This window comes from Purpureocillium lilacinum (genome assembly GCF_023168085.1).
Source record: "Purpureocillium lilacinum CBS 284.36 DNA, scaffold_5, whole genome shotgun sequence".
Taxonomy (NCBI): Eukaryota; Fungi; Ascomycota; class Sordariomycetes; order Hypocreales; family Ophiocordycipitaceae; genus Purpureocillium; species Purpureocillium lilacinum.
The window spans coordinates 2,821,175-2,848,447 of NW_027072115.1; the positions used below are offsets into that span (position 1 = coordinate 2,821,175).

At 63.6% G+C, this 27,273-nt stretch overlaps 6 protein-coding genes across 6 annotated transcripts; 4 read left to right on the plus strand and 2 right to left on the minus strand.

Annotated features, from left to right (window-relative positions):
* Nucleotides 1–433: 433 nt before the first annotated feature.
* On the minus strand, nucleotides 434–1,878 carry PLICBS_007458 (uncharacterized protein; the record flags this gene model as incomplete). Its single annotated transcript, XM_018320897.2, has 3 exons — nucleotides 434–647; nucleotides 721–800; nucleotides 871–1,878. 3 exons carry the CDS (start codon nucleotides 1,876–1,878, stop codon nucleotides 434–436), a joined length of 1,302 nt encoding a protein of 433 aa, XP_018180794.2.
* A 2,842-nt stretch (nucleotides 1,879–4,720) lies between these two features.
* Nucleotides 4,721–6,249, plus strand: PLICBS_007459 (uncharacterized protein; the record flags this gene model as incomplete). Its single annotated transcript, XM_018320898.2, has 4 exons — nucleotides 4,721–4,835; nucleotides 4,892–5,040; nucleotides 5,116–6,113; nucleotides 6,186–6,249. 4 exons carry the CDS (start codon nucleotides 4,721–4,723, stop codon nucleotides 6,247–6,249), a joined length of 1,326 nt encoding a protein of 441 aa, XP_018180795.1.
* Nucleotides 6,250–7,402: 1,153 nt separating this feature from the next.
* Nucleotides 7,403–8,978, minus strand: PLICBS_007460 (uncharacterized protein; the record flags this gene model as incomplete). Its single annotated transcript, XM_018320899.2, has 5 exons — nucleotides 7,403–8,290; nucleotides 8,340–8,498; nucleotides 8,548–8,779; nucleotides 8,831–8,857; nucleotides 8,941–8,978. 5 exons carry the CDS (start codon nucleotides 8,976–8,978, stop codon nucleotides 7,403–7,405), a joined length of 1,344 nt encoding a protein of 447 aa, XP_018180796.2.
* A 7,741-nt stretch (nucleotides 8,979–16,719) lies between these two features.
* On the plus strand, nucleotides 16,720–19,146 carry PLICBS_007461 (uncharacterized protein; the record flags this gene model as incomplete). The annotated part of the gene is made up of 2 exons (XM_065601173.1): nucleotides 16,720–16,884; nucleotides 16,966–19,146. 2 exons carry the CDS (start codon nucleotides 16,720–16,722, stop codon nucleotides 19,144–19,146), a joined length of 2,346 nt encoding a protein of 781 aa, XP_065457245.1.
* A 2,497-nt stretch (nucleotides 19,147–21,643) lies between these two features.
* On the plus strand, nucleotides 21,644–23,951 carry PLICBS_007462 (uncharacterized protein; the record flags this gene model as incomplete). Its single annotated transcript, XM_018320902.1, has 5 exons — nucleotides 21,644–21,855; nucleotides 22,083–22,682; nucleotides 22,735–22,986; nucleotides 23,041–23,569; nucleotides 23,619–23,951. 5 exons carry the CDS (start codon nucleotides 21,644–21,646, stop codon nucleotides 23,949–23,951), a joined length of 1,926 nt encoding a protein of 641 aa, XP_018180799.1.
* Nucleotides 23,952–25,777: 1,826 nt separating this feature from the next.
* On the plus strand, nucleotides 25,778–27,268 carry PLICBS_007463 (uncharacterized protein; the record flags this gene model as incomplete). Its single annotated transcript, XM_018320904.2, has 1 exon — nucleotides 25,778–27,268. One exon carries the CDS (start codon nucleotides 25,778–25,780, stop codon nucleotides 27,266–27,268), a length of 1,491 nt encoding a protein of 496 aa, XP_018180801.2.
* Between the last annotated feature and the right edge of the window lie 5 nt (nucleotides 27,269–27,273).

Genomic DNA, 27,273 nt, shown 5'->3' on the forward strand with positions numbered 1-27,273 from the left:
GGAGGGGATCGAGGGTGTTGATCCCATGCAATCTGACTGACTGGCTGGCTGGCTGGCTGGCTGGCTGGACAGGTATATACAACAAGGCCGAGTTGCGCGGCGACGGGGTGGCCGTATGTGCAGTAGTGTCTTCTCCGATTCGCGTGACGGGGGGGCGGGTTACAACAGCAACGAACATGCGACAAGACGTGATATTCGTGACGTGAATGACTGGTTTCGTGGCGTGCATGGGCTCATAAGGGTCCATTGGGGGGGGGGGGGGGGGGGGGGGGGGGGGGGGGGTGGCCATAAGTGGTTGTTTGTTTTTTCGTTCCGAGGGATTAGAGGAGGCGTATGTCGGCGGGAGATGTGCTGGGCACGGGAGGGGCGGGAGGCCGAAGAAGTGGTTGAAGGGGTTGAAAGGATTGAAGAGGGGCGGAGGAGGGTCCAGGCTTCAGGGAGAGGCAGCGTAGCTCGTGTTGTCGTCGCTGCTCGTCATGCTGTGCCGGTTGGCGCGCTTCTTCTTGAGCGCCTGGTAGTCGTGCTTGAAGGTGGCGATGCAGCGCAGGAGCTCGGCGTCTGGGTGCGGGGGCAGCTGGATTTCGACGGCCTTGAGGCAGATGCGGAGGTGCTGCAGCTCGTCGTCGTTTTCCTGGAGCTCTTCCTCGCTGTGACGGGCATGTGTTAGCTGAGGCTCGACGCAGCTGGGATGACTTTGTGATGCTCGGCGGGCACACTTACAGGTAGGCGATGCGGCGCTGCAGAAAGATGATGCGCTGGGCGGCGCGCTCGGCGCGCTCGATGAGGAGGCTGTGGATGTGCTGGAAGGCATGTTAGCAAAACTCCCTTGACCGCGAAGAGGCCATCATGGAGAACGAGGCGACCACTCACGTCAGACTCCTCCTGGCGCGCGCGGAGGTTGCTCACGACCGTCGAGAGCTCGTCGTTGAGCTTGCCCATCTCGGCAATCACCTTTTTCGCCTCGGGCACGGTCATGCCCGGCCTGGGAGCGGGCTCGAGCTCCCGACGGCGGCCGAACTCCTCCGCCTCGCGCTCCCGCTCCCTCTGCAGCTGCAGCGAGGCCGACAGGTCCGAGAAGCGCGAGCGGAAGAGCGACGAGGCGGGCGACGCGAGCGCCGACGCGGACCCGGCGTGGTCGCTGCGCGGAGGGCTGCTGCGCATCTCAAAGGCGCTTGCGCTGCGCTGCTGCGGCGGCGGCGGCGGGCGGGAGAGGAAGGCCTTTTCGAGCTGGTCGAGCTGGCCCTGGAGCATCAGCTCGTCGACGTGGTCGTCTGCGCTGCCGCCGCTGCCGCCATCGTCGTAGCTCAGGCGCTGGGCAAGCTGGCTGAGGCGCCTGGCGAGGTCTTGCCTCGAGAGGCGCGCGGGCGACTGCGGCTGTTGCTGCTGCTGCTGGTCGATATCGTCGTGCAGCGTCGTCGTGCGCGAGAGCTCGCGCCGCAGCGGGCTGAAGCTGCCGAGCGCCGGGGTCGAAAAGGCGAGGCTCGACGCGACGCTGGGGCTGGAGAGGAACGCCGGCGGCGGAGGCGACGGAGTGGTGACGCCGCCGACCACGTCGCGGAATCCTCCTCTGTCGCTGCCACTCCGGCTGTGATGACCAAAAGAGCTGTTTCGGCTATGCGACGGGCTGCCGTCCCAGCTGCCGCTGCTGTTGTGGCTGCGGTGTCTGTCGACGGGCCGCGGACTGCTTGCGGCGGCGCGGTCGCTCAGGGTCGGGCTCAGGACATCGCGGCGCCGGTCGCAGGCGCACGGGGGTGGAGGGCTCGGGTGGTCCAGCGCCTCGCGATGCATCTGCCCGGCCTGTTGATGATAATGCTGGCGTGCCTGTCGCTGCGCGAGCGGAGACGAGGCCGGGTCGGCGTAGTCGCCGTGATGGCTCATGGCAGTGGCCGGGGAGCTCATGAAGCTGAGCTTGCTCACCGAGGTCGGTGTGGATTGAGCTCTGTCGGCCTATTTCGTTTTAGTGTTTGGTCCGGCAGAATCACTCTCCTCGCGCCTCGTGCCGGGCAAAGAGCTGGGAACAGTGGGATGGATGACGACGGCGCCTCCGAGGATGGCGTCGTCAGAAGCTCATCCGGACGAGCGAGATGCCCTCGACGACCGACTCCAGCGGCAGGACTCGTTCGCTTCGTCGTCCCCCCCAACAAAAAAAGTTCACCGGGCCCCCGGTCGAGCGCGTTGGTGTTTGTCGCAGATGGTGCCGGACGGACGCGAAAGAGCCTCACCGACTGAACTGAAGTCGGCGGCAGAGAGGCGGATGGAGAGTGGCGGTCGGTTAGCGCGCGCCGCGCCTCGTGCTGCCCCAGGATCTGGCGGCCACGGCCCCGGGCGGGTTGGAGGTCAGGTCAGGCCAGGTCAGGCACGGCAGCACGAGGGCAGGCCCCTGTGGCCCAGTGCTGTGCGCCGGGGACTGCAGGGCGCAGGTCAGTGAGGTGAGGTGCAGCGGAGTGGCCTGAGCGCCCGGCGCCTTTGACTTTGGCCCATGTGCGTGTGTGTGGCGGCGGTGTCCGTCCACTGTCCAGTGCGGTGAGGTTGGGTGGATGTCGGTGTTGGTCGGCCCCTGTACTGAGCCACAGACTGAGCCACTAAGGTAACTCTCACCTCACTCTGGGGTGCCTGGCCACTGGCTGAACGATGGAGGATTCGGTACTACGATCCACGACCGCCTCACGCGTTCACAAGCTCACTGCACGGCGGATGGTCAACAAGGTGGCAGCCGGGACGGGCCCCGGAATACGAGCGTAGAGGCTCCGATGGCCCGAGCCTCCGAGCCAGAGGGGACGCCGCCGGGGGCAGACGCAGGCCGGGCGACCAGGTCCGGGCTGTCTGCAGGGCACAGGCACAGTCGCAGCCGTCGGTTGGGCATGCCCGACCGAGCAGGCAAGCATCCACGTTTGTCCACGCCATGCCCCGACTTTCCGTCGCGGCCCGCGAAAGAGGCGGTCGAGCACAAGCACCCGCCAGAGAATCAGCACGTGAATGATTGGCGGGCCGGGAACACACCCATGTCGGTGCTGCCAGAACGTGTGGGGAGACGCCAGCAGGCGGGCACGTTCCAGGTTCCGTGACAGTGCGGTCGCCCGAGGGGCGGTTCCAGCATTTAATGGGGCCGGGGACACCCCTGGGCTGGCTGCGGCCGTGGCCGCCGTCGTCCGCATGCGGGAGCGCCTGCAGTCGCTGAAGACTGACTGCCCGCGCTCCAGAGTCCAAGCTATGTGCCGCATCTGCCACAACCCAGGGCAGCATCATCTTCAACGCATGGTCGCCCACCCAGGCCTCGACCCAATGGGTCGCGCACGCAACGACAACACACCCTATCCTCCGCCTGCATGACGGCGCACGACGGCGGCATGGGTCTGTCCCTTTAGAATGCGCCCCTGCCGGCGAGGGACTGGGCTGGGCCGGGGCCTGCGACGTGATCTCGACGGCGCCAGTCCGCCAGCACGGGCGCGGAGAACATCCGGGTGTACGTGTATGACGGTCCATCCGCAGATGCACAGTGGGCCATAAATGGAACGGCAATGGAGATGGATACAGTAACACGCTTGGAGGGAGCCCGGTTGAAAAGGGGCCTTGGCTGCCACCGTGTCCTGCCGCGCATTGTCTCGCTGAAACATCGACAGCGGCCCGTCGTCGAGATTGAGTTGATTGTCCGTCCGTCTGTTTGCAGCGCGCCTCCAGCTTGTGCCACCTCCCACCCGCGCTGTACACGCTCCAGGTAGCCGACCGTGGGTATCGCATTAACAGCCGCCGCCGAGACAACGCGCTGTGACGCTGGGCCAGTGTGCCGACACCAATACCGGGTGACGGGAGCTCGCTAGCTGGCCGGCCGCTGGAGCTGGCAGCTGGGGACGCCTGCCGGCCAGGGACTCTGGGGGCGCCCACGCGACCTCCAGCCGCTTCCATCCCGTCTCATCAGCGAACGGACAGCCGGCTTTGCAGCGGCCATTGCCACCAACTGGCCAGCTGCTGCACATTGCCAGCTTCCAGGTTCCCGTCGCCTTGCTCCAGCTTCCTCTCTTCCACTTCCTTCAACATCTCATCCTCGTCTCACATCACATCACGTCTCCCATCTCGACCGCGCACCAGCCTCACTCTCACCTTTTTCCTTCCCTCTGCCCGGCATCAGGTGCCAATCATCGGCAGGCCAGCGCCCACCCCAGAGCGATATCCACAACAGCCACCCGCCCACCATCGCTTCCCTCCCTCCGCCTCCGCCTCCCATCCATGGGCCTCGGCTTTCGTCGCCAACGCCAGCCGTGACCGGGAGCTCGCGCGGGGCCCAATCGCTCGCCGTCTTTGACTCAGAGCCCGCCCCGCCATTCTCCGAAGCCGCGCGACGGCCAGCTGCCCCGGCCGGCCACGGTACGGTTACGACATTCTGCGCACGACATCTCCCGATCCCCGACGCTCGTGTGTCCAGCTGATCAACACATTTCTCCTCTGTCGCGTCAATGACGAGCGGTTAGGCGTTTCATCGGCTGGCTCACTTGCATTTTTGTGTCGTTGCTGTTTATCCTCGTCCTCTCTCTCCCTCTCCCTCTCTCTCGCCCCCGGCCCAATCGGTCATCCGGATATCCTCGCTTCCCACTCGTCCCTCGTCCCGCGGCGGCACCCACAGACACAAACCTCTGCCATCGCATCGCAACGCGCTTCGCCAGACGCCCGCCACAGACCACGCAACGCGGCCGGCTGCTCGCCGCCAACCGCCCGACAGCCCGCCATGGCGTGGAGAGCCTCGGAGAGGCTGATGGACACCATCAGGCACTATGCCAAGTTCCCCGCCACCGGCGTGAGCTTGCGCCAGATGGTGCAGTTTGGCGACAAGCCCTCGACCGGTGCGTGCCTCGTGCCCCAATTGACCGCGTCTCCGCGTCGCGCTGACCCTCCCCAGGCACCCTGTTCCGCGCCTCGCAGTTCCTCGCCGAGGAGCTGCCCATTCGCCTGGCCCACCGCGTCCAGGAGCTCGAGGACCTGCCCGACGGCCTCAACGACATGCCCTCGGTACAAAAGGTCAAGGACTGGTACGCCCAGTCGTTTGAGGTACACGATGCCGGCCCCTTGGTTGCGTTCGCTCGCGCCCGCACTGGCTGACCGAACCCTTCTCCGCCCGCACAGGAAATCACACAGCTGCCGAGGCCCGACCTCAGCAGAGACGTTCGCGACCGCCTGATGAAGCCCTCCAAGCACGCTGGCCGCGGCATCCTGCAACAGCTATCCGAGGCGACGCCGAACCCCTCCATCGACGAGGGCGAGTCCTCGGGCTGGGGCGGCCTGACGAAGAACGGCAACGGCAACGGCAACAAGGCGCGGTCGCTCTCGAGACGCTACTTTGCCACCGTCGACGACACGGGCGATTGGCCCGCAGAGCTGCAGCTGTACAACAAGCAGTTTGCGCAGACTCTGCACAAGATTAAGCGTCGCCACGACGGCGTCGTCACCACGATGGCCCAGGGCATCCTCGAGTACAAGCGCCGCCGCCAGCGCATGCAGATTGACGGCAGCATCCAGTCCTTCCTCGACCGCTTCTACATGTCGCGCATCGGCATCCGCATGCTCATCGGCCAGCACATTGCCCTCACCGACCAGAGCCACCACCGCGACCCCACGTACGTCGGCGTCATCTGCACCAAGACCAACGTCAAGGACCTCGCGCAGGAGGCCATTGAGAACGCCCGCTTCGTCTGCGAGGACCACTACGGCCTGTTCGAGGCGCCTCGCATCCAGCTCGTCTGCAACCCCAACCTCGACTTCATGTACGTCCCCGGCCACCTGTCGCACATGCTCTTCGAGACCCTTAAGAACTCCCTGAGAGCTGTCGTCGAGACCCACGGCATGGACAAGCAAGAGTTCCCTGTGACCAAGGTCATTGTCGCCGAGGGCAAGGAGGACATAACCATCAAAATCTCCGACGAAGGCGGCGGCATTCCGAGAAGCGCCATTCCGTTGGTGTGGACGTACATGTACACGACGGTCGACCGGACGCCCAACCTGGACCCAGACTTTGACAAAAGCGATTTTAAGGCGCCGATGGCCGGGTTTGGCTACGGTCTACCCATATCGCGCCTGTACGCGCGCTACTTTGGCGGCGACCTGAAGCTCATAAGCATGGAAGGGTAAAACCTCCTCCCCCTGCTCTCTCCTGCGGGCTATCCACCCAGACCGAACCCTTTATTGACGTCTCGCAGATACGGCACCGACGTGTACTTGCACCTCAACCGCCTGTCTTCCTCGTCGGAGCCCCTCCAATAGCAATTAAACGCCGCCGGGGCACGATCCCCATCCCTGATTCTGCGCAAGCGTCTGAAGCTCCAACGCGAGGTGACGGAGCGGAGACAGGTTGGTGACGCCGAGGCGGTGGTGAATGCGCCCCCGAGCCAGCTCTTTGAGCGCAAGGAGGACCGCGAGCTGTGAAGACGGGCCTCCTGGGGGTGCAAACGGGAAGCGAAAAGCGACCAAAACGAAAACATATACGCGCGCACATGCGCAAACGCAAAACGCAACACGCAACATGCACACATACACTCCATATACACTCCATTTTTCGCGTGGCATACACATTGCCGCTACCGGAAACGACAGCAGTCAAACGAGCACGACAGTATGGCTTGAGCTGGGCTATTGCACGACGAGCACAGTCAGACGGTCCAAGCCAAAGCGGATATGCAGGCCTCTCCTAATGGGTGGGTCCTGATGTGTGGAGTTGAGGCTGGAGAGCCGCTCTCGATTCTGCGGAGCGGACCATTGAAGTGGCGGTGGAAGAAGGGAGCAGAGGACGCGACTGATGTACACGAAACTCATGGCGATACAGCCGCCCTTGAGGAGCGGCCACCGATCAGATGGCGAGGGTGAGCGACTCTCATCCGTCGTACACGCACCCACACACGACGGGCGACTACGGGGGAGCAAGAAGAGAGTGTCGGATTATAGCAACAGGACGAGGAAGTCTGCGCGGCGCGAGGGTTCGCCGCTCATGTATTGTAAGGGAGCTGCCAAGCGAGAGCCGGCGAGCTGGCAGCTTTGCCCTGGCAGAGGGCACTCGAGGCGGGTTGCCCCTTTGTGGCCTGGGTTTTAGCCAGCGAGGTAGACAGCGCAACTTGACGGGGCCGCCGGTTGCGCCAAAATGAATCAAATTCTTTGAATGTCATGCGTCAAGGTATAGCTAAGCTCGTGAAGTCCTCCTCAAAACTAAGGCGCGTTCCTCTACGCTACGTTCCTTTGCATCCGCAAACTGTCCCAAGTGTGCCCCCCTCGGCTCATATCCACACGCATCCTTCCATTGGGCCGCATGAGGCCCTGTCAACACCAGTTCTATGTCTCCCAATTCCACAGTGCACGCATGCCAACCCAGTCATCGTCCCGGCACGCCCAGCTCTCCCGTCCTGCTTCCTTGAGCAACTCCCGCTCAGTAATCTGAGTCGTCCGAGTGGCAGTACTCGGCACGGCGCTTCGCCTCAGCCACGGGGTCGTCGCAGCGGGCAATGATGTGCGTTAACCTGGTCTGGGTGCCCAACTCCGCCTGGGGCATCCGCGGCGCCTTGTGCCAGTTATTCCTGCCGCGATTGCCCCTGCCGCCAGACGCGACTTGCCAGCCATCGTCCTCAAATTCGGACGTGTCGTTTGCCACAGAGCTCTGGTCTGTCGTCGACACAACGGTCGGGGTCTTCACCGCCGTGCGGCGCTGACCATCCGGACCCCAGGCGTTGAATACGACTTGGCTGGCCTCCTGTCTACGCTGCCTCTCGTCTCTCACCGTCGTGGCAGTGGAAACAGTGCTTGCAGGTCGTCCACCAGAGACTGAAGGCGCTGCCGCGGAAGGGGCTGGCGTGATTCGGCTCCGGAGGTGCGGCGGGAGGTTATTGGCAGCGACCTCGGCTGGTGCAGGCATGGCACCACTCGAAGAAGCCCGGCTGCCAGACATCTTCAGAGACGCACTGTCCGTCTCGGAATCCATGGCACTACCTCGGGCCCGGGCGAGATGCGGCGGCAGAGCTGGAGCTTGGGACCGTTCTCGGGAATCAGCCATCGAGGTGGGATGTGCAGGTGTGTTGAGACCAGATGCCTCATTATTCGTGGTACCCGAGCCTCGGCCTCGAGCGAGATGAGGCGGTAAACCTGGAGCTTGCGATCGACCCCGGGAACCGACTGTCGAGCTGGTGTGCGCAGGTGTGCCAGCACCAGATGCCTCGCCCCGGCCACCGGCTGTGTTGTGCGAAATGGCAGATCGTGCCTTCTCCAACTGGTCAAGACTGAGGTGCTCGAGACCGAGCCCCTCCAAGTCCTCCATCGGCGCCTGCATTCATCAGTCGTTGTCCGGGCCTCACTCTAAAGGCCATGCTTACCTGCGGTTTAGCACCAACGAAGAAGTCTGCTTCGTCCCAATATCGTCTATCTCCGGGCTTCTTGACATCTTCTTCGACGGAGATATGCCCTGTCTCGAGAGCAAATGGAGTAACCTCTGGTTCTTGCGTTTCGCCCCATGCAACACATCGTCGGCAGAGCTGCGAAGGGTGTCAGAATCAACCGGTGTAGCAAAGTCGAGTGACTCACATTGTCGCCGCTCTTCTTGCTGTTCGTGCTGAACTCGTTTTCGGGCTTGATCAATTGACAGAGTTCGCAACGGATCTCCCGGACTGTTGAAGTGGTATGGTGGCGACAAATCATACCCGAGTTGGCGGTGTCGACACGGCCGCCACGTCCGACTTGATGGTCTATGAGCTTTCGCTGGTTCCTTGAGAACTCGGTGATGGGCAGCCACTCTCCCCCCATTTTGCACTTGAACCTTGAGATTGTCAGTTACTAGGTGCGATGCAGACGACTTCCTAGATCTTACCTGGCACCGTGAGAGTACGTAATGTCACTGTGCAATGTCAGTTCTGCTTTTCGAGCATAGCCTCGACCACAGACCAGGGACGTGCTATATGGGAGACGGAATGCACTCACTGGTTGGTGTTTGACTTGGACTCCTGGGGACCAGCCATCTCGACTCTGCTACGGAAGGCGAACAGGTCAACGCAGCTTGACGGTAAACCCGCTTTCACAACCGGGGCTGTACTCAGTGACTCTTCCGACGCGCTCCGGACTATTGAAGATGAAGCCGCTTCGAGGCCGCAAGTATGTGACTGTCGGGACCCAATAGAGTTCCACTCAGCAGATGGGGAGGCGAGCAGGTGTTTGTACGAAGCGTGCAGGAGAAGCTCAAGTCTGCACGCTGTGGCAGAGTGGTGTGAATGAGTGGAGTGAGTAGAGAAGCGAGAAGATGAAGGAAGCCAACTGGTGAGTTAGAACCGCAGGCGGGAGAAGGTCAAGTTCACGCGCTATATCGGAGCGATGCGAAGGAGTGAAAAAAGGAGGCAGACGAACGCTGGCGAAGAGGAGGTTTTATGCCCCGAGGGCAAATTTCATCTGATGTAAGTGTGCCTGTGCGAGGCAGGAAGCACCCAGTCGCTCACCTGCCTTGTCCACTGCAAACGCACACAATCTTCTCTCGGCTTTCGGCGGAGAGCCGTTTGCAGTTCGTACACGGGCGCCTGAAGCAGCATCACACGTTGGGTCTTTGAATCACGACTCTGGCGCTCTTACTTGTGATGTTGCTCGCGCGTCGGCGTCGTGATGGGGTTGACTGGCACAGGGCGGATGCTCAAGCCTTCACGGCGATCAGCCTGCCTTTCGTTTGTGAGTGCAACGAGTGTTCTTTGATGCGCCAGAGCTCATTGTTTAAAACACCGAGGCTCGTACGATGAAGTTTCTCGCTTTGTGTTCGCGCCTGGGTATGGTCTCCAAGCGGACGACGCTGGCCATGATACGCAACGACGGGGCATCGACATCACTTGGACTGCGCGCATAAGTGGCGCTACTCGCACGAGCTCAATTAAAATAGCGTTAGCTGACTTTGGCTCATCTTCTTGCACAAGGCATCCGTGGCGAGTTGTCGCTGGGAGGTTGTGGGAGTGAAGTGTCGACGAGCCATCGCCAGTGCAGGGTAGCATCACGACTTCACCATCGCGACGTGAGATATGCGTGAAGATGTGTCGGAAGGAAGTATCAACGCTCTCGGAGTGCATGATTGTGCCGCCCAAGGCTCATTACACCCGCAGAGCTCCGTGATGGGCAATCTGCAAGAGCCCCGCCGTTGTGCGGTGTCAGTCATGTTGCGGCGAACGCTCTCCCAAACAGCATCACCGAAGCCATCATGACCGCCAAGAACACCGCCTCACGCACGAACGGAATCAATCCAGCAAGCTCCCCATCAAGAACCCTCTACGAAGAGCTCGACCGCATCTACAGCCCGTTCCATGCGGCGGAAGCCCCTCGTCCCCACACTTTGCCAAGCTGCAATGCGCCGCCGAGCAGCGTGCAAGAGTCATGGAGCGCTCCCACCGCCCGCGAGAGACATCCGGGGTCGGTGAGTATGCGCTTTGCTACGGTGAAGCGGTTCTCGGGCCCCCATCAGCCAGTGCTTGTCGAGCTCGTGCGCCCACAGGTTCGAGAGTTGCGTTGCCACCTATACAGTACTCCGCGCCGCAAAGTATCATCTGAAACCGCGTGAAGAGACAAGACGACCGGCCGCCACGTCGTCCATGTCATGAAAAATGGTCGACAAGGTCTCGCCTTTTCGTGAAACACAGGACGCATTCCTCGCTGACTCGCATCGCCGCCCACCAGCGCCTGAAGCAACACACAAAAGGGTCTCTCCAGGGTCCGACTCCTCCCTCTCAGCGAGCCGATGATGTCGTTCAGACCGTTCGCCGACACCGCCTCTCCCCCCTCGTCCAGATGATCGGTGGGGGGACCGGCGGGAGACTATCCAGCGGCAAGACCCTTGGGATCCACCGCAAGGCCCGTCGCGCTCTGACGCTGGGAGCTGCCCGGCTGGCTTGGCTGGCCAGGGAGCAAAGCGGGTGGTGCCCGGATGCCCAAGCGCGCTCCCGGCCAAGCAGGTCGATTGCCCGCCTTTGTCACGCATATCTAGGGCGTCACCACTCGCGGCAAAACGAACAACGGAATACAGCAGGGCTCCTCCGGCTCCAGCCTCCCCAAAGCAAAGCAACGCGCGATGGCGAGCCTGGGACGAGCTCCAGCATCAGCATCGGTGACGACGAACGGAGAGAGAGAGAGAGACCGGGCACACGGCGGACGGGGCCTTGGGCACTAGCCTCGCTGCTAGCGGACGCACCGGGAGCGAGGGTACAGCTACCCGCGCGGCGGCTCTCCAGACCCTGGCAAACCGGGCACGCGGTCTCAAGGGGGCATGAATCCAGGCACATGGCTTCCCGTTGGAGCTGCCGCCTGCGTGAGCATCTGAACGTGGGCGCCAACGCCGAGGGTGCCGGTAGCCCAGGCCCTGATGAGCGGCGGTCGTCGACGTCAAGCGCCGTCTGTCATCGGGGGATCGCAACCAGACGCAGAGGCAGACGCAAACAAAATGTAAATAGACGTCAGCGTGGCCACACGCACCCGCAGAGACGCGACATCACAATGCCACCATGCGAAGCAAGCACCCACTAGTAAAGGTCATGGTCGAGCCGGGGGCACCCAGGCCCCGGACAGAGACACGGCGAGGAATGCTGTTGGTCGTGGCCAGAGCTGTGCTGTGCTGCTGCGAGGACGCGCGACGACGGGTTTATGCCTCGACCGTCCGTGGCAAACAGCAGCAACAGCAGCCTCAGGCCGCGATGTCTCTGGATCGGATCCCTGCGCGCCTTTTGCTTCGGCTCGCCGGGGGCTGTTGCCGCGGTGGGATGCGGCGTTTCATGCCTCGCGGTGGGCATGAATCCGTTGGCTGCCATCTGCCAAGCTGCGGTCGCGGGCATTGTGACGGAGCAGAAACGGGGGAGAGACAGAGAGAGCCCTTTCGCATTCTGGATCCGCCCCCCTCCAGGCGGCCCCGTAGCATGCCGCACCATTTCTTCAGCGAACGCTCGACGTGGCGGCCGAGCCCGTTGCGCCGGCGTCTTTGTCGTCGACGACGACGTCGCGCGGTGGGCGGCGAAACCGGACCGATCCGCCCTTTGGAGATTTCATCCGCCACGAGCGGCTCTTGGAGAGCTACATACTGCACGAGCTAAGCCAGCTACTAGCCAGCTGCCAGGCGCAACGGGCCGACGGCGGTGTCGCGGAGGCTGGCATCGCCAGAGCAGGTGGTCCGAGGGCCTTGCCCCCGTCAGTGCGCTGTGAGACAGGACGAGGGACGCGGCCGCTGCCCCGAAAAGCAACCTCCATGCCACCTGATTCACGGAGCCGCCAGACATGTCGGGACACTCAAGGCCAAGCAAGCATGTCGCGCCTTTTGTTGGCGGCCTCTGCATGACGGACGCTCCTGGCGACGCGGCGCAAACTTCTCGTTCAAGTTAGCACTTTGGCAGCGTGCGCTCGACTGCCGTGCTTCTGGAAGCCAGCCCAGCCCAGCCGGCCGGTGCGGCATGTCGGCGTAATCATGCGGCAATGCAACGCGAGCTTGGCTTGCCTTCGGGCTCAATTTCAGGGTCCGCATAGCGGAGACGCTGCCGGCGGGGATCATTGCGAACGTGAACGTGAACGTGAGCGCCCAGCCGCGTCGTGGACTCTGAGGTACGGAGTACATTCATTCAACACTGGCGCGCAATCCTGCTTTTAGTGACGAGTCGCCTGGTGCCTGAGGCCAGATTGATGGTCTGCTCTCAGGCTCTCCAGCGACCGGCATCGTTCCTCTGGCCCTGCTTGCTTGCCTGGGCTGCCTGCCCGCCCAAAGAATCCAATTCAGTGGCACTACGGAGCGCAGTACCAGGGGCCGGGCCCCAAACTCCGGGGCTGGAGGGAGCACCGATCCACCCACACGCCCTGTGGCGCACCCCCGAGCTCCCCCGTGGCCCCCTCCAACAATCCATCCATCCACCATCGTCACCCCCTTCTTTCTCCTTCCGGCCAGACGCGACTCGTCCTGAGGCACACCTGCCGCCAGCGCCTCAGGCACACAGGCACCGCCAGCAGGTTTTACAGCAGGTACCCGGGCGCTCGCGGTGCTGCGGGGCGGGTCTTTGGAAGGGGATGGGGAGGACCCAACAGTCGGCGGTGGGCGGAACAATGCGACGCTGGAGGCGCCGACGCGTGCTGCCACTTCAGCTCCTGGGGGCTGCGTGATGACTCGTGGGAGGCACCCGGCACGCACGCCTGGCACTTCCGCGTCTGTCCATGCTCCCGTCGCCCATTCTAGTATGCGTCTCTGCGTCGCGCCGACGTGACGATGGGCAATGGCAGCTCACGAGCCAGCGGCCGCCGGTGGCCCATTTCAAAATGCCCGGCGGTTCATCTAAAAAACCGGAGCGTTGCCACCTTGGATGGGCGTGAGCCCGCCGTCCTGAGCCCGAGGGCCCTCTTCTTTCCTGTTTGACTCTGGGGCTTCATTCTCTGCCTTCTTGGCCCCCCCCGTCAGCGGCCGTCATCAATGGACGATCACCCCGGCCGTGCCGTGGCAGTTGACAGGCGGACGGGCCAGGCCCGGGACTTGGCCCGTACCGAGTACATGGCATTGGACGGGCAACACGACGCGCTTCGCCTGCTCGGGACGAAGCACAGCGGCGTCTGGTGGTTGCGATTGCATGCATTTGCCATGACCGCCACGGCCGCGGGATCATCCGTCGAATCGAGACACGCGCCTCTGCTTTGGGAGCAACGGCTGCGGTGCGCCTCGCTGCCCACGCCATGATACCTGCCAGGCCAGGCAAGCCCAGGCGCAGACGCGATGCGATGCCGGTGACGCTCATGTTTGCTTCGTTGGCACCAGCCCAAGTGCCCGGCCGGCTGCATCCCGCATCGCGCTTCGCCCCGTTCTGGCAACGGCAGGCTCCCATTCTGGCCTGACCTGTCTGGCGCGGGTGGACGAATGGAGCCGTCCGCTTGCTCTGGTAAGCAGTAGCAGTAGCAGAAGCAGCCGCAGCGACAGCAGCAGCACGAGGCGTCGGGATCCCGCCTCGAGCCTGTCGCGCCGTATCGCTCTCCTCCATACGAGGTCCCCAGAGCGCATTCATCGCACGCGCATGCGCCTTGCCTGTGCGCCCGCTGCACGCCAACGGTGCTGGCAAACCCTCCCAAGCTCGTCATCACATCACCCGCATCCCGCCGGCCGTCACGACGACCATGCCCTGCCTTCCCCTCCCGCCCATGCCCTGCGCGCCGTTCGCGGGCGGTTCCCCCAGCCCCTCCCCCTCGATCGCGAGAGGCGGCATGGCGGCCCTTGCCGTCGAGGGGCAGGCGAGCAGAAACACGGGTAGGCGAAGAAGCAAATTTCTCGTTCCCGGACCCGCGGATACCCCTTGTCGGCCACGCAAATTGCCCAATTTGAGTCGCGACAAAGGAAGCCCGCCGCGCCACGCTGCGACCTCTTGCAGCCTCGCAACGCGGGTGGGCCCACCACCCTCGAGATTTGGGGGAAGCAATTGGGGTGGCCGGTCGGTCCCCTTTCCGCCCTGCTGGGCTCTTTGCACGCTGAGCTGCCGGGGTCGAGGTACCGGATACCTGGGCCGGCGAGGGTCTCATGGAACTTGAACCGCGGCCGCTAGGTCAGGTCGGGCAGACTGATGAATTGACTGTGAGCGAGCTGATTCTGGGTGACGAGTTGCGTGAATGGAGCATAAGGTATTGCATGTACCTCGGTGACGGCGTACCCTGCCAGCCAGCCCGCTTGCCATTCTGCCTGGGCGGAGGAGGACCCAAGGCTGCCGAACCCCTAAAAGTCGTCGCCCCAGTCGGCGGTGGACCTGCGCTGATGAATTTCATCATGCCGACGGTCGCGACGGGGCCGCCGGGACCCTGACGAATCCACGAACCCACCGCAGTACGGAGTAGAAGCGGCGTGGAGTTTTCTAGCTCTGTTGCTCCTCCGTTGCCGCCGTACGAGGCGGCGCTCTCGAGAGGGGAGGTATGGGCGCACGAGTAAGGCAACGCGATGGATGGCGGGCCACAATGGCCGGGGGCGACACAGGGCATCGAGCCCGCGACGAAACCAAAGGGACCAAGACGCGGGCAGGCGAGAGGCGAGGAGATTGACGGCCGCGAGCAGGCCTGGAGGCAATGGGCGCCGGGGTCGCATCCCAAAGTAGCGGGTACATGTACCTGTGCCCTGAGCGCACCTCTGTACCCCGTACAGGGCAGTACTGTGCCTGTACCTGGGCCGTTGGTCGCGGAGCGGCGGGCGACGGCGGGCACGGGCCGTCTTGGTGACTTCCAATTCCATCCATCACAGGTCGACAATTGGAACTCGAGGGGGCCATTTGGGGGGGGGGGGGGGGGTCCCGGCAGGTCAGTCCACCTCGCAGTCACTTGGTCGGAGTCGACGAGAGGCGACCCCGGTCAATTGTCACCAGTCGCCCATTCTTTGCTCATCTGCGACACGGCGCTGCGCTGGTCCCCCCCCTGCGGCAAAAGCAGCGTCCTCCACCCACACGGTCCGCTCAAGCCATGCCAGGCTTGCGAGGCATGGCCGGCCTGCCCACACGCCCCCCCCCCCTCCCGCCCATTGATTGATGTGAACTGAGTGAGGTGCCTCCTCGGGCATTCCCCACGCCGCCGCGCCTCGAACGACCCTGCAAACCGCCCTCCTCCCGCCGCCCTGGTCCGGGCCTCCTCACCTCGCCCTCACCCTCGCTCGGCGTCTGGCTGCCGCGTCCGCCCTCCCCCCCATCCCCCCATCCCCATCCAGGCCCAGTCAGTTCCAGGTCGTGTCGTCCGCCCCAATCCAGCCGGCGGCCAGCCAGTCGAGTCCGCCCATCGCCGTGGCCCTGTGCTGCCCGCCCGCCCGGGTCTCACTGGATTCCTTTTTCCCTCTTCCTTCACCTCGAGTTGTTTGTTCTTTTTTCATAAAACTGCTGCTTCTGCTTCTGCTGCCGTTGTCGCTGCTGCCGCCGCTGCGTTGCGCTCCTCCGCCCGCCGTCTGCAGACCCAAACGCTATTGCCGTGCCCGATAGCGCTGTCGCATTCGTCTCGAGCCACCCACGCGGCCCTTGTCGCAGTACCTGGCGGCGCACGCGTATTACAGGTACCCGCGAGTACCTCCCGCCACCAGCCGTCACCACCTCACCACAGCGCCCCCGGCTGCTTGCGAGTCCCAGCGAGCGCGACCAAGTACCACCTCTGCCTCTAGCGGCCTGGGCACCCTTCCGCGATCAGCGGCTTGGAGCCACCAAGTACCTGACCACCTCCCACCCCCTGTCCCTGGGTCTCGTCGCTCGACCCGGGAGAGCTCGCTTCCCTCCATCAATCTCTCTCCTTTTCTCTCGCCCGACAATATCAAACGCTATCCTCCACTCTTCGCCAATCCCAACGCTCACCGCAGTCATTCTTTACCTGCCTCCTGCTTTCCGTCCGCTGCCTGTTCACAAGATCGACCGTTTCCCACGCGCAAACTCTCCCTAGGTGCTTCTCTCGTTTCTCGCTCGACAAACTCAATCGACCCGGCACTCGTCAACTACATGCACCGTCGACCATAAAAAGGCACTCGACGACCTTCACCGACCTGAATGCACCGATAAACCGCCCGCAGCTCTTCGCAAGAGCTCCCGTTCCCCCGTCTTCCCTCACTAGGTATTTGCAGCTTGGACTCACCGCCGTCCGGCGCTGGGGAAGCCGAGTCCTGACTTTCACGGTCCAGGGCCCGCCCCGTCGCGCATCTACCACGCAACCAGCAGCAGCAGCATCAGCAGCACCTCGGGGTCGCCGCGAGCCGCATCTTCTGCAGCAACCGCCGAGATGACGGTCGCCAACGACCTGACGCCGCGTGGCCAGCCGCACGGCCACATGGCTCTCGAGGACCGCTTCGAGGTCCTAAAGGAGATTGGCGACGGCAGCTTTGGGAGCGTCGTCCTCGCCAGAGTAAGGACGGCAGGCGCCAATGTCGCCCGCCGTGGGTCGGTGGTGAGTGGTGTGAATGCGGGCTTGCCAGCTCAGCGCCCCAGATTGACTTTCGTCACCCTCTAACTTTGGTTTGCCGCGCAGGTCGCCATCAAGTCGATGAAGAAGACGTTTGACTCGCTCGCGCCGTGCCTGGAGCTGCGCGAGGTCGTCTTCCTGCGGACGCTGCCGCAGCACCCGCACCTGGTGCCCGCCCTCGACATCTTCCTGGACCCTTACACCAAGAAGCTCCATATCGCCATGGAGTACATGGAGGGCAACCTGTACCAATTAATGAAGGCCCGCGACCACAAGTGCCTCGACAACTCGAGCGTCAAGAGCATTCTCTTCCAGATCATGCAGGGGCTCGAGCACATTCACTCTCACCACTTCTTCCATCGCGACATCAAGCCAGAGAACATTCTGGTCTCGACGTCATCACACCAAGAATCATCAAACTCATTCCGGCGCTACTCGGCGTTGGTGACTCCTCCGTCCACGCCACCGACGTACACGGTAAAGCTGGCCGACTTTGGCCTGGCCCGCGAGACTCACTCCAAGTTGCCGTACACGACGTACGTGTCCACGAGATGGTACCGGGCGCCCGAGGTGCTCCTCCGGGCCGGTGAGTACTCGGCCCCCGTGGACATTTGGGCCGTCGGCGCCATGGCCGTCGAGGTCGCCACCCTCAAGCCCCTCTTCCCCGGCGGAAACGAGGTGGACCAGGTATGGAGGGTCTGCGAGATCATGGGCAGCCCGGGCAACTGGTACAACAAGGCCGGCGTCCGCGTCGGTGGCGGCGACTGGCGCGACGGCACCAGGCTGGCCGGAAAGCTGGGCTTTTCGTTCCCCAAGATGGCTCCCCACTCCATGGACACGATCCTGCAGTCCCCCCAGTGGCCGCCGGCCCTGAGCAACTTTGTGACCTGGTGCCTCATGTGGGACCCTAAGAACCGCCCGACGTCCACCCAGGCCCTCAACCATGACTACTTCCTGGACGCTGTGGATCCCCTGCGGCCCAAGTCGTCAGCGTCCAAGATTCTCGGGCGGAAGCAGTCGGACCTCGGACGGGCCTCCAAGGACGGCTCCTCCACCTCGGGCTCGTCGAAGCCCTCGTGGTTCCGCAAGTCCCTGATCGGGGGCCGCAGCGACGCGACGGAGCCCGCCCCAGCTCAGGCACAGGTCAAGGACACGCCGTCGCAGCGCCCGCCGGTGATGCACGCGTCGACGACGCCCGAATTGATGGCCAGCAGCAAGCCGCGGCCGGGCGCCAACAAGCGCAGCACCTGGAGCAACGGGCTGTCCAACAACGCGGCGCCCATGCCCATCCTGCCCACGATCCGGCCCATCTCGCCGCTCTCGGACGCGGTAACTGCCCGTGCCAACAACGGCCTGCCCGAAGCTAGCGCTAATAGCCGCGGCCAGGAAAAGTCCAAGAAGATTGGCAGGCAACTGTCGCTGGCGTCGACATCAAAGTACACGGAGCTGCACCGCCAGCAGGCCGAGCGGGCCCTCAACGGCAACACGGGGCTGGCCTCGCCGCCGAGCGGCCACAAGGAGAGCTTCTTCTCGCACCTGCGCAAGCGGGCCAGGCGCTTCTCGGGGCGCCACCAGACGCCCGTCTCGCCGTCGTACGAGGACATGGAGGCCCAGATTGGCTGTGGGCCGTGGGCGAGCAACCGGTCGTCCATGGTGGTCGACCAGCAGAACCCCATCCCCAAGGCCGAGGTCTACGAGTCGCTCGATAAGGCGCTCCGCGATGTCCAGAACAACACGGACGCGCGGTCCCCCATGCCCCTGAGCCACCAGCAGTCGAGCAGCAAGCTCAAGAGGCACCACTCCCTCCCCCAGCACCAGGCCCGCTCCGTGGACAACCTGATTGGCGCCGCCCGCAACGGGCCCATTTCCAGCCGGACTCGGCGGGCGCAGGCGGCGCACGGCGTGCAGCAGTACGAGGCGCCGGCCGAGGAGGACGAGCTCCTCGACGAGGTCCTGACGTCGACGCAGCGCGCCATGAACCGCATGGACGGCGCCGGCAAGCCGCTTAGGCAGTCGGCTAGCAACCTGGGCCTGACGACGACGCCACACCCTTACCCCAGCCCGTCGCCCTCGGCCAACGGCAACCAGGTCATCTACGGAGAGGGACACGAGGCCCTGACGCCAAAGCCCCTAGACCTGAGCAAGAAGACGGACGACCAGTACAAGTGGCCCACGCCTCCTTACGAAGGCAGCGAGTGGGGGGCGTCTGCGTCGGCGAGCATCTGGGCCGCCGGGAGCAGATTCTAGCGGACGACTGGACTCGACAGCAAAGGGCGGATGACTGTTTGGGCATGATGACGTCCACAATGAAGAGGCGGTCAAAAGTTGGTGTTGATTCTTTTTTCACTCTCGCATATACACACAATCGGCGTTGGGCGGTGTTGGATGGCGACACATTGCACTCTTTCTTTCTCGTTTTACTCGGCGGCGGTCTCGACCACAAGGCACGCTCGCACGGCGGCCTGCACTGCACACTACGATCTTTATTACACACCTTCTCTTCGCCGGAGCCACGCCCGCGCGGCTCCGACCACCACTACGTTCGCTCGCCGTCGGGCCCGGTTGCGCCGTGGCCGCGGAACACACACACTTGTTTATTGGATGCCTTTTCATTCTCTCTCTCTCGAATTTCGTTGAGCGGCTTGAGCACGAAATACCCCCCCTATATAGACTGACAAGGGCGAGATCGACTCGGGCCCGGTTGCGATCTGCTTGATGCACAATACCTCACAGTACCTCGACACATTTTTTCAGCCACATGGTTTCATTTGTTAGACTACATATTACAGGGGGACTTCAGTTGCGGTGGGAGTGGCAGAAGAGACGGAGCCTGAGGCGTTGCGGGTGGCTGGGCAGCCCGGCACAAGCAGGTAGCAGAAATACACTTTGTTGGTGCACCCTGCCGTCGCAGGGGGCCCTGCAGTTGGCTGGCAGAAGCAGACTGGACCAATGCGAAAGTGACAGTGCCGTGTCGTGACGGAGACGTGCGTGAGCTGATGATGGGGCGACACGACCCAGCGACGTCGGTGCTCCGCCATGAGGCCAAGACGCGTACACCGTGAATTGCAGTACCTGATCGCAGTACTGTACTCCGTGCTCTGTACCTACAGGGTGCAAGATAACGACTCCAGATGCATTGACTGTGCGGGGATGAGGGGGATCTCGTGGGCTGACGGACGATGCTGCCACAGATGACGTTGGGCCGGCCAGGCAGACTCGATCGAACTGGTGCCTGCGATGGCTGCAGCGGACGCCGATGACAGGACCGGGTGCACTCTGGCGCGGCCCCCGCAGTATGCACGGCGTCGATCTGGAACAGGCTGATGCGACAAGCTGCAGGGAGAGCGAGCAGAGCCGCGCCGCAAGCGCAAACGACACCTGGATACACGAGGGGGACGGACATTGGCGCCCCTCGGGGGCTGAGTCCCCCGCGTTGCACAGCACCAGCACGGGCGTGGGTCAATGGGCCGCAGGAGCGACATCGTCACACGTATCCGATTATAGGTAGAGAGCGCTGCAAGGTCTGGTGTCGGTGCTCGCAACGGGCAGGGAGGAACAATGTGCGGAGGCTTGCCCTGAATAGCGGCGGAAGGGGGTGCTGCTGGTGGTGGTGGTCTGTGGATGGCGTTTATACGGGCAGCGCTTGTCCGAATCGGAGTCGCCGGCTGGAGGCGTCGAGGGACCTGTGCCTGTAAAGTGCCTGGAGGGAAGCCGGTCGTCGAGGGCCGCCCAGGGCGCGCCCCAGGGACGAGGGAGGGAGGACCAGCATCCGCCATCACGTGCCTGGGCGGGCAGGCGCGGAAGCTCTGCTGGTCAACGTGAGCGTGAACCCCAACCCCAGACTGGGGGGCAGCGGGCGGGCCGGTGTGCGGGCGGGCGCCCGGCGAGCATCGGAGCCTCCAGCTCCCTCCCTCGAGAAACGGGCGGGCGCCGCCTGGCAGGCAGCAGGATACAGATATAGTCTGCAAACACCTGAAAGGGCTCCGTTTGGCCATTGCATCTCCCCGTTTGTCCTGCTGCCTGCGTCGCATTGAAACCCTGGTCTCTCGAATTGGCCTTTCACAGCAGCAGCAGCAAGAGCGAAAGCAAAAGAGTCTGCGCCTTTGCTGCGCTCGCATCGCCGTGTTTCGATTCGTTTCGCAACCCATACCTACAGCAGCGGCCCCGGCGGGGTCCAGGTGAGGCTCAAACGCGCCCGCACGCCCGCCCAGCGCAGGTAGCGCAGCACAGCGGGGTTGGCGCTCCTGAATCGACCCGACACAGGTGCCTGGCAACGTCAGCAAACGGCTTTTGGCGGCAAGGCTCGTCCTTGACGGCACCCCGTGCCTGGCTCGCATCTCCATCTGCAGCATCGCGCGAGAGCACCACCACGCGGCAAAGCTCCAGCAGGCGACGGCGACGCCTCTTCCTCTCTCTCGTCCAGTACAGGGGGCCAGGGCATCTTGGCTGCTGCGTTCGCTCCTCAACCGCTGCCCCGCGCCACGACCAGACGACCCCTCCTGGCTGCCGCCCGCGAAACACCTGCGAGCCCGCATCGCGAACGCTGCGACCTCCTCACCCACCTGCTGCCGGCTGCCTCAGGGGCCCATCCCCTCCCTCACGGTGATGCTCGCGGGTGGGCTCCAGGACGACGCGCCTCACTCCACCGAGCCAGCACGTCGCACATCTACCACCACCGCCGCCGCGCACGGGTGAGAGGGGACGACGCATCGCCCTCCGTCGCGCCGCCCGCCCGCCGCCCGCCATGCAGCCGAGCAACAGCGCCATGAGCCTCAACCTGCCGCTGCGCACCAGCAACAGCCGCCGCAACCAGGACAGCCGCAACTACTTTACGAGCTACACGCCGCCGAGCTCGACCGAGGCCATCAATGGGCCCGTCAGGGAGCCGGCGCGCGAGCAGCCGCCCATAAGCGACAGGCTGATTGTGGGCGTCGATTTTGGGACCACATTTTCGGGGTGAGTGTGTACCTGTCGTTTGAGCATTGATGAGTAGCTGCGAGATTTGGGGTTCGTTTTCGCCGTGGCGGTCTGCGCGGACGCCTCTTGGGTGTGAGTGTTGGTGATGGGCTCCCTCACCGGCTCCAGTGAGCCTTCAAATGAGATGAGCAAGAGTCGTCTCTCTGGCTGCCGCAGGAGCTCACACACTTCATCATGACCAATTGCTAAACGAGACATGACGACAGCGTCGCGGCCGTTTACACCTCTACCCCCGACGACATTGAAATCATCAAGACGTGGCCAGGCGGCAATGGCATCACGTCGGACAAGGTCCCCACCGAGATTGCCTACGACTTCCCGGCCAACTCGACCCCGGGATCCGAACCGACGGCGAAATGGGGCTTCCAGTTCAGGCCCGAGGAGTCGCGGCTGCGGTGCATCAAGCTGTTCCTCGACCGCTCCCAGAAGCTGCCCTTCTACGTCAGCCCGCTCGACACGGCCGCCCAGCTGAAGCGCTTCAACAAGAACGTCGTCGACGCCGTCAGCGACTACCTGACCCAGATATACAAGCACACCATGGACACGCTGACCCGGCGGTACGGCGAGTCCTTCATGGCGTCGACCAAGGTCGAGTTTGTCCTGACCTGCCCGGCCGTCTGGAGCGACGCCGCCAAGAACACGACGCTGCAGGCGGCCGAGCGGGCGGGCATGGGGAGCCGGTCCGAGATTCAGATGATTAGCGAGCCGGAGGCGGCGGCCGTCTACACGCTCAAGGCCATCCAACCGAACCACCTCAACGTCGGGGACAATTTCATCGTCTGCGACGCGGGTGGCGGCACGGTAGAGTGAGTGCCGAAGAGGCCATAGCAATGTGCCACGCTAACATGACACGCACAGCCTTATCGCGTACAAAATCATGTCCCTCAAGCCGCTCCGCGTCGAAGAGTCGGCCGTCGGCACCGGCGGCCTCTGCGGCAGCGCGTTCCTCAACTACAGATTCGAAGAGCACGTCAGGAGCAGACTCGGCCAGACGCGCTTCGACGAGATGAAGACGAAAAAGGGCAAGACGTGGCAGATGGGCCTCAAGTACTTTGAGGAGTTTGTCAAACGTAACTTTAACGAGGACGAGTATCAGGAGGTCAACGTTCCGTGAGTGGCCGACACGCTGCACCATGGTGAGATCACTGTCGCTGACTTGAGCAGGTTCCCGGGCCTTCCCGACGACGAAGAGGCCGGCCTCGACTCGGGGTTCCTGGTCATGACCGGGGACCAGATCAAGGACATCTTTGAGCCGGTGGTCAAGGAGGTGTGCGACCTGGTGTACGGGCAAGTCGAGAACCTGCGGGCCAAGGGCGGCATCGTGTCGGGTATCGTGCTGGTCGGTGGCTTTGGCCAGAGCGACTACCTGTACCGGCGGCTAAAGCAGCACTTTACGAGCGCGGCGCCGCCCCCGTATAGCGAGCGGCCGACACACGCGAGCGCGAGCGCGACACAGGACGGTGGGTCAATCGAGGTGATGCAGCCCGTGTACGCGTGGACGGCCGTGGTGCGTGGGGCGGTGCTGCGCGGGCTCGAGGGCAACATGGTCATCTCGCGCAAGTCGAGGATGCACTACGGCACGTCGTACGCGACCGTCTATGACGAGGAGAAGCACTCGGTCAGCGAGCGGTACTGGTCGCCGCTGTGGGAGCGGTGGATGGTGTCGGACCGGATGCAGTGGCACATTGCCAAGGTGAGCCCCCAGCGCGGAGGCTTGACAAGACATTGCTGACACGTCGCAGGGCGAGGCGCTCTCGCCCCTTTCGCCGATTGCGTTTCACTACACGCGCAACTTTCGTCCCGGCCAGTCGCTCATCGTGACGGACGACCTGATTGCGTGCGACGCCGACGAGCCGCCCACGGCGTACACGCGGGACCTGATCCACGTGTGCACGCTGACGACGGACCTGAACGCCGTGCCGCGGAGCCTGTTTACGCGGCTGACGACGACGCGGGGCGTCGAGTTCGACAACCTCGACTTTACGCTCGAGATGATTGTGGACAGCGCGGGCCTGGGCTTTGAGCTCAAGGTGGACGGCGTGCGGTACGGGCGGGTGGAGGCCGAGTTTCACTGATGGCGTATATATGGCGACTGTACGAAGGGTTGAACAAAGATGGGATGAGTGTTGTTGAGCCGCCCGTGTGAGTGCCGGAGCAGCGCGGCCGCAAGTTGAATAGATGGCGGTGAATCAATGACCTCTGGGCATTGTCCCGGGGCAAGATGCTGATGCGACGCCTCCCGCCGCCGTTTGACAAACTACGCTCTGATGAGCTGGGGATTGTCCAGCTTTGTCGAGGCGCTCCTGTCCGTGCTTGTATGGTGCGTGACAAAGGGTGAAGCCCACGGTGATGCACTCTAGCAGCACCCGGGCTATAAAAGCAAGTGTAGATAAATAAGCGGCGGCGCCAGCATCTCCAGCTTCCACCCACAAACTGCCTCGTCAATGGATACGAGAACATGCCTTACAAAAGCACGACCAATATAGCTACGGCGACTGGACCTCAAGCCGCTGGGAAGGGCGGCGAGGGGTCTCGTCCCCGCCCACAGCTCCGACGGTGCGAGAGCCGGTGCTTCTCGGCGGTGGAACAGGCCGACTCGGACGAGATGGTGTTTACGTTGCGGCTGCCGGACCTAGCCATGCCAGGTAGACCACTCTCTCCTCTCCTTAACTCCCATCACCCTTCCCGCGGCCATATTTCACGTATTCTACTCGCTATACGGCAAAGGGCGTCTGGCTCGCGCAAAGACATGGACGGGCACAGGGGCAGCATCGGCTAACGCACTCGCAGCACTCGCGGCAACGGACCGCATCGGCGAGCACGAACGGACGCGACTAGCACAGGACCGGACGCGGGAGTGGCTGCGCGGCGTGGGGGCGCGGCTTGCGGGCGAGCCGCTGGGGCCGGAATTCGGGGTCGCGGCGGCGGCGGTGATGGAGTGGGAGGCCGGACGAAGAGGTGAGGAGGCGAGGGACGACGGCGGGAGGAAGGGCGAGGAGGAGTGGTGGGAGGGTGTGGGGGCGGTGCTGAGGGAGTGCAGTGAGTCTGTCCTTGATCCTGGGGATGCGTGGTGAGGGTGTGTGATCTGGTGTTGTGGTGTTGATGAGCTTGTGGGCTGACGACGTTGGTGTTGTAGGAGAGCGCGGCACGGAGGCGGTGGAGGACATGGTCAGGGACGATGCGGATGAGGAGCTCATTTTCTCCATGGACGAGGATTTCGATGTAAGGGGAAAGGGAAGGCGGGAGGGTAGTTGATGAGTTGTTGAATGAGGGTTGCATTTATGAGCGGCAGAGCAGTGCGAGGTGGTTGTAACTTGTAAGTGAGCGTCCCATTCGAAGACCATTGCCAGCCATGACGGACGCCCCCAACCGTCCATAATATTAGCCACTTATGCGTCCAGACACTGCCCAAACATCCCGTCACCTTCAGCATTGGCAATCACGAGCAGGGCACGTTGCTCCAAGAGTGGCTGCGGTTGCAGGCGCGGGTGGCTGCAGCGCGGCGGATCTGACACCAAATCCAGGGCCGCCCCCCAGATCGATCCACACATGTGGGTTGCACGGGTCGCACTGAATGGCCGCCGGTGACGTCTTAACCCATGCATTTCGCTCACCATTTTTATTTCTGCAGATTCGTGAGCTGTGAGAGAGAGAGCCTCCGCTTGAGTCGAGCAGCAAAGCTTATCGCGGCGACTGATGAGGTGAAAAGTGCAGTCAAGACAAGGTGCTGGTAATCTCGCATCGTCGCTTTGCGTGCAAGCCGGCCTGTGTGTGAGCTTATCGTGCAGCCTGCGCGCACTGCTCGCCGAATTCTGTTTTATCAACCCCCTTCCGTCTTCGGGAGCTCTACTTTCTCCCTCCGTCACACCGCAAGAGTCAGACACGCTCTCTCATACACGCCATGGGCGAACTGGTCCGCGACGACGACGCTGCTGCCTCAATCGCCGCACGCATGGACGCCCGCGTCGACGCCCTCGTCCGTTGGGCCACGGAGCACGGCGCGGCACTGCACCCCTCGGTCGAGGTCTACAATGACGCAGCGACGGGCCTCTCGCTTCGCGTCAAGCCCGCTGCCGGAAAGCCGCTCGCGCCGTACGAGCCCGTCGTCAGCCTGCCGACGCGCCTGACGCTGTCGTACCTCGACGCCCTCGCCGACGACTCGCCCACGCGGCTGCACCCGGAGCTCGTCGCCGCCGCGCCGCCGCACGTTGTCGGCCGCCTGTTCCTCGCCAAGGAGCTCCTCCGCTGCAGGGACTCGTTCTGGTGGCCCTACATCGAGGCCCTGCCGCAGCCCGACGACATCGCCGCCTGGGCCCTGCCGCCCTTCTGGCCTCCCGAGGAGGCGGAGCTGCTCGATGGCACCAACCTCGAGGTCGGCATCGAGAAGATCAGGGGCGACGTGCAGCGCGAGATCGACCAGGTCCGGGAGCTGCTGGCGCGGCACCCCTGCGCCGACGAGGCCCTCTCCACCGCCCTCGCCAGTCCGGCCATCTACCGCTGGGCCTACTGCGTCTTCTCCAGCCGCAGCTTCCGCCCGAGCCTCGTGCTGTCGGACGCGCGCCGCGAGGGCCTGCCCGCGGGCGTCTCCATGGACGACTTTTCCGTCCTGCTGCCGCTCTTCGACGTCGGCAACCACGACATGACGACGGACATTCGCTGGGACCTCGACGACGCCGGCCGCCGCTGCGAGCTCAAGGTCGGCAGGGCCCACGGCCCCGGCGAGCAAATCTTCAACAACTACAGCATGAAGACCAACGCGGAGCTGCTCCTGGGCTACGGCTTCATGATTCCCGCCACGGAAACCCTGCACAACGACTACACGCACGTGCGGAAGCGCACCGCCGCCACGGGGCCCTCCGGCGCAGCTGCCGCCGCCGGCGACGAGTACCTCATCTCTCGGCGGCCCTTTGCGCACCCGAGCTCCATCCTCGCGCGGTCCAAGCAGACGCTGCGGCTGGACCCGTCGACGCGGGTGCTCAGGGCCTTTCAGCACGTGCAACCGGACATGGTCTGGGACATTTTCTGCACGCTGACGCGCGGCAAGGAGGTCATTCCCGTCGCGGGCGGCGTGCAGGGCGAGGAGGCGGAGCGACTGCGGCGGGAGCGCTTCTTCGCGGGGCAGGTCGTAGGCGACGAGGCGCGCATGTTCCTCGAGCAGACGGTCGCCGTCATCCAGCACAAGGTCCTACAAGAGCTGGAGCGCCTCAACGAGACGGACGTGGAGATTGTGGGCGGCGACGCGGACCTCCTCAGCAGGAACCAGAGGCTGGCGCTGGACTACAGGGACCGGTGCAGGAGCGTGCTCGAGGGCACGCTCGAGGCCATAAGCGAGGACGAGATACTCAACGCGATGCTGGACGCCGACGAAGAAGAAGAAGAAGAGGGGCAATGATTCTG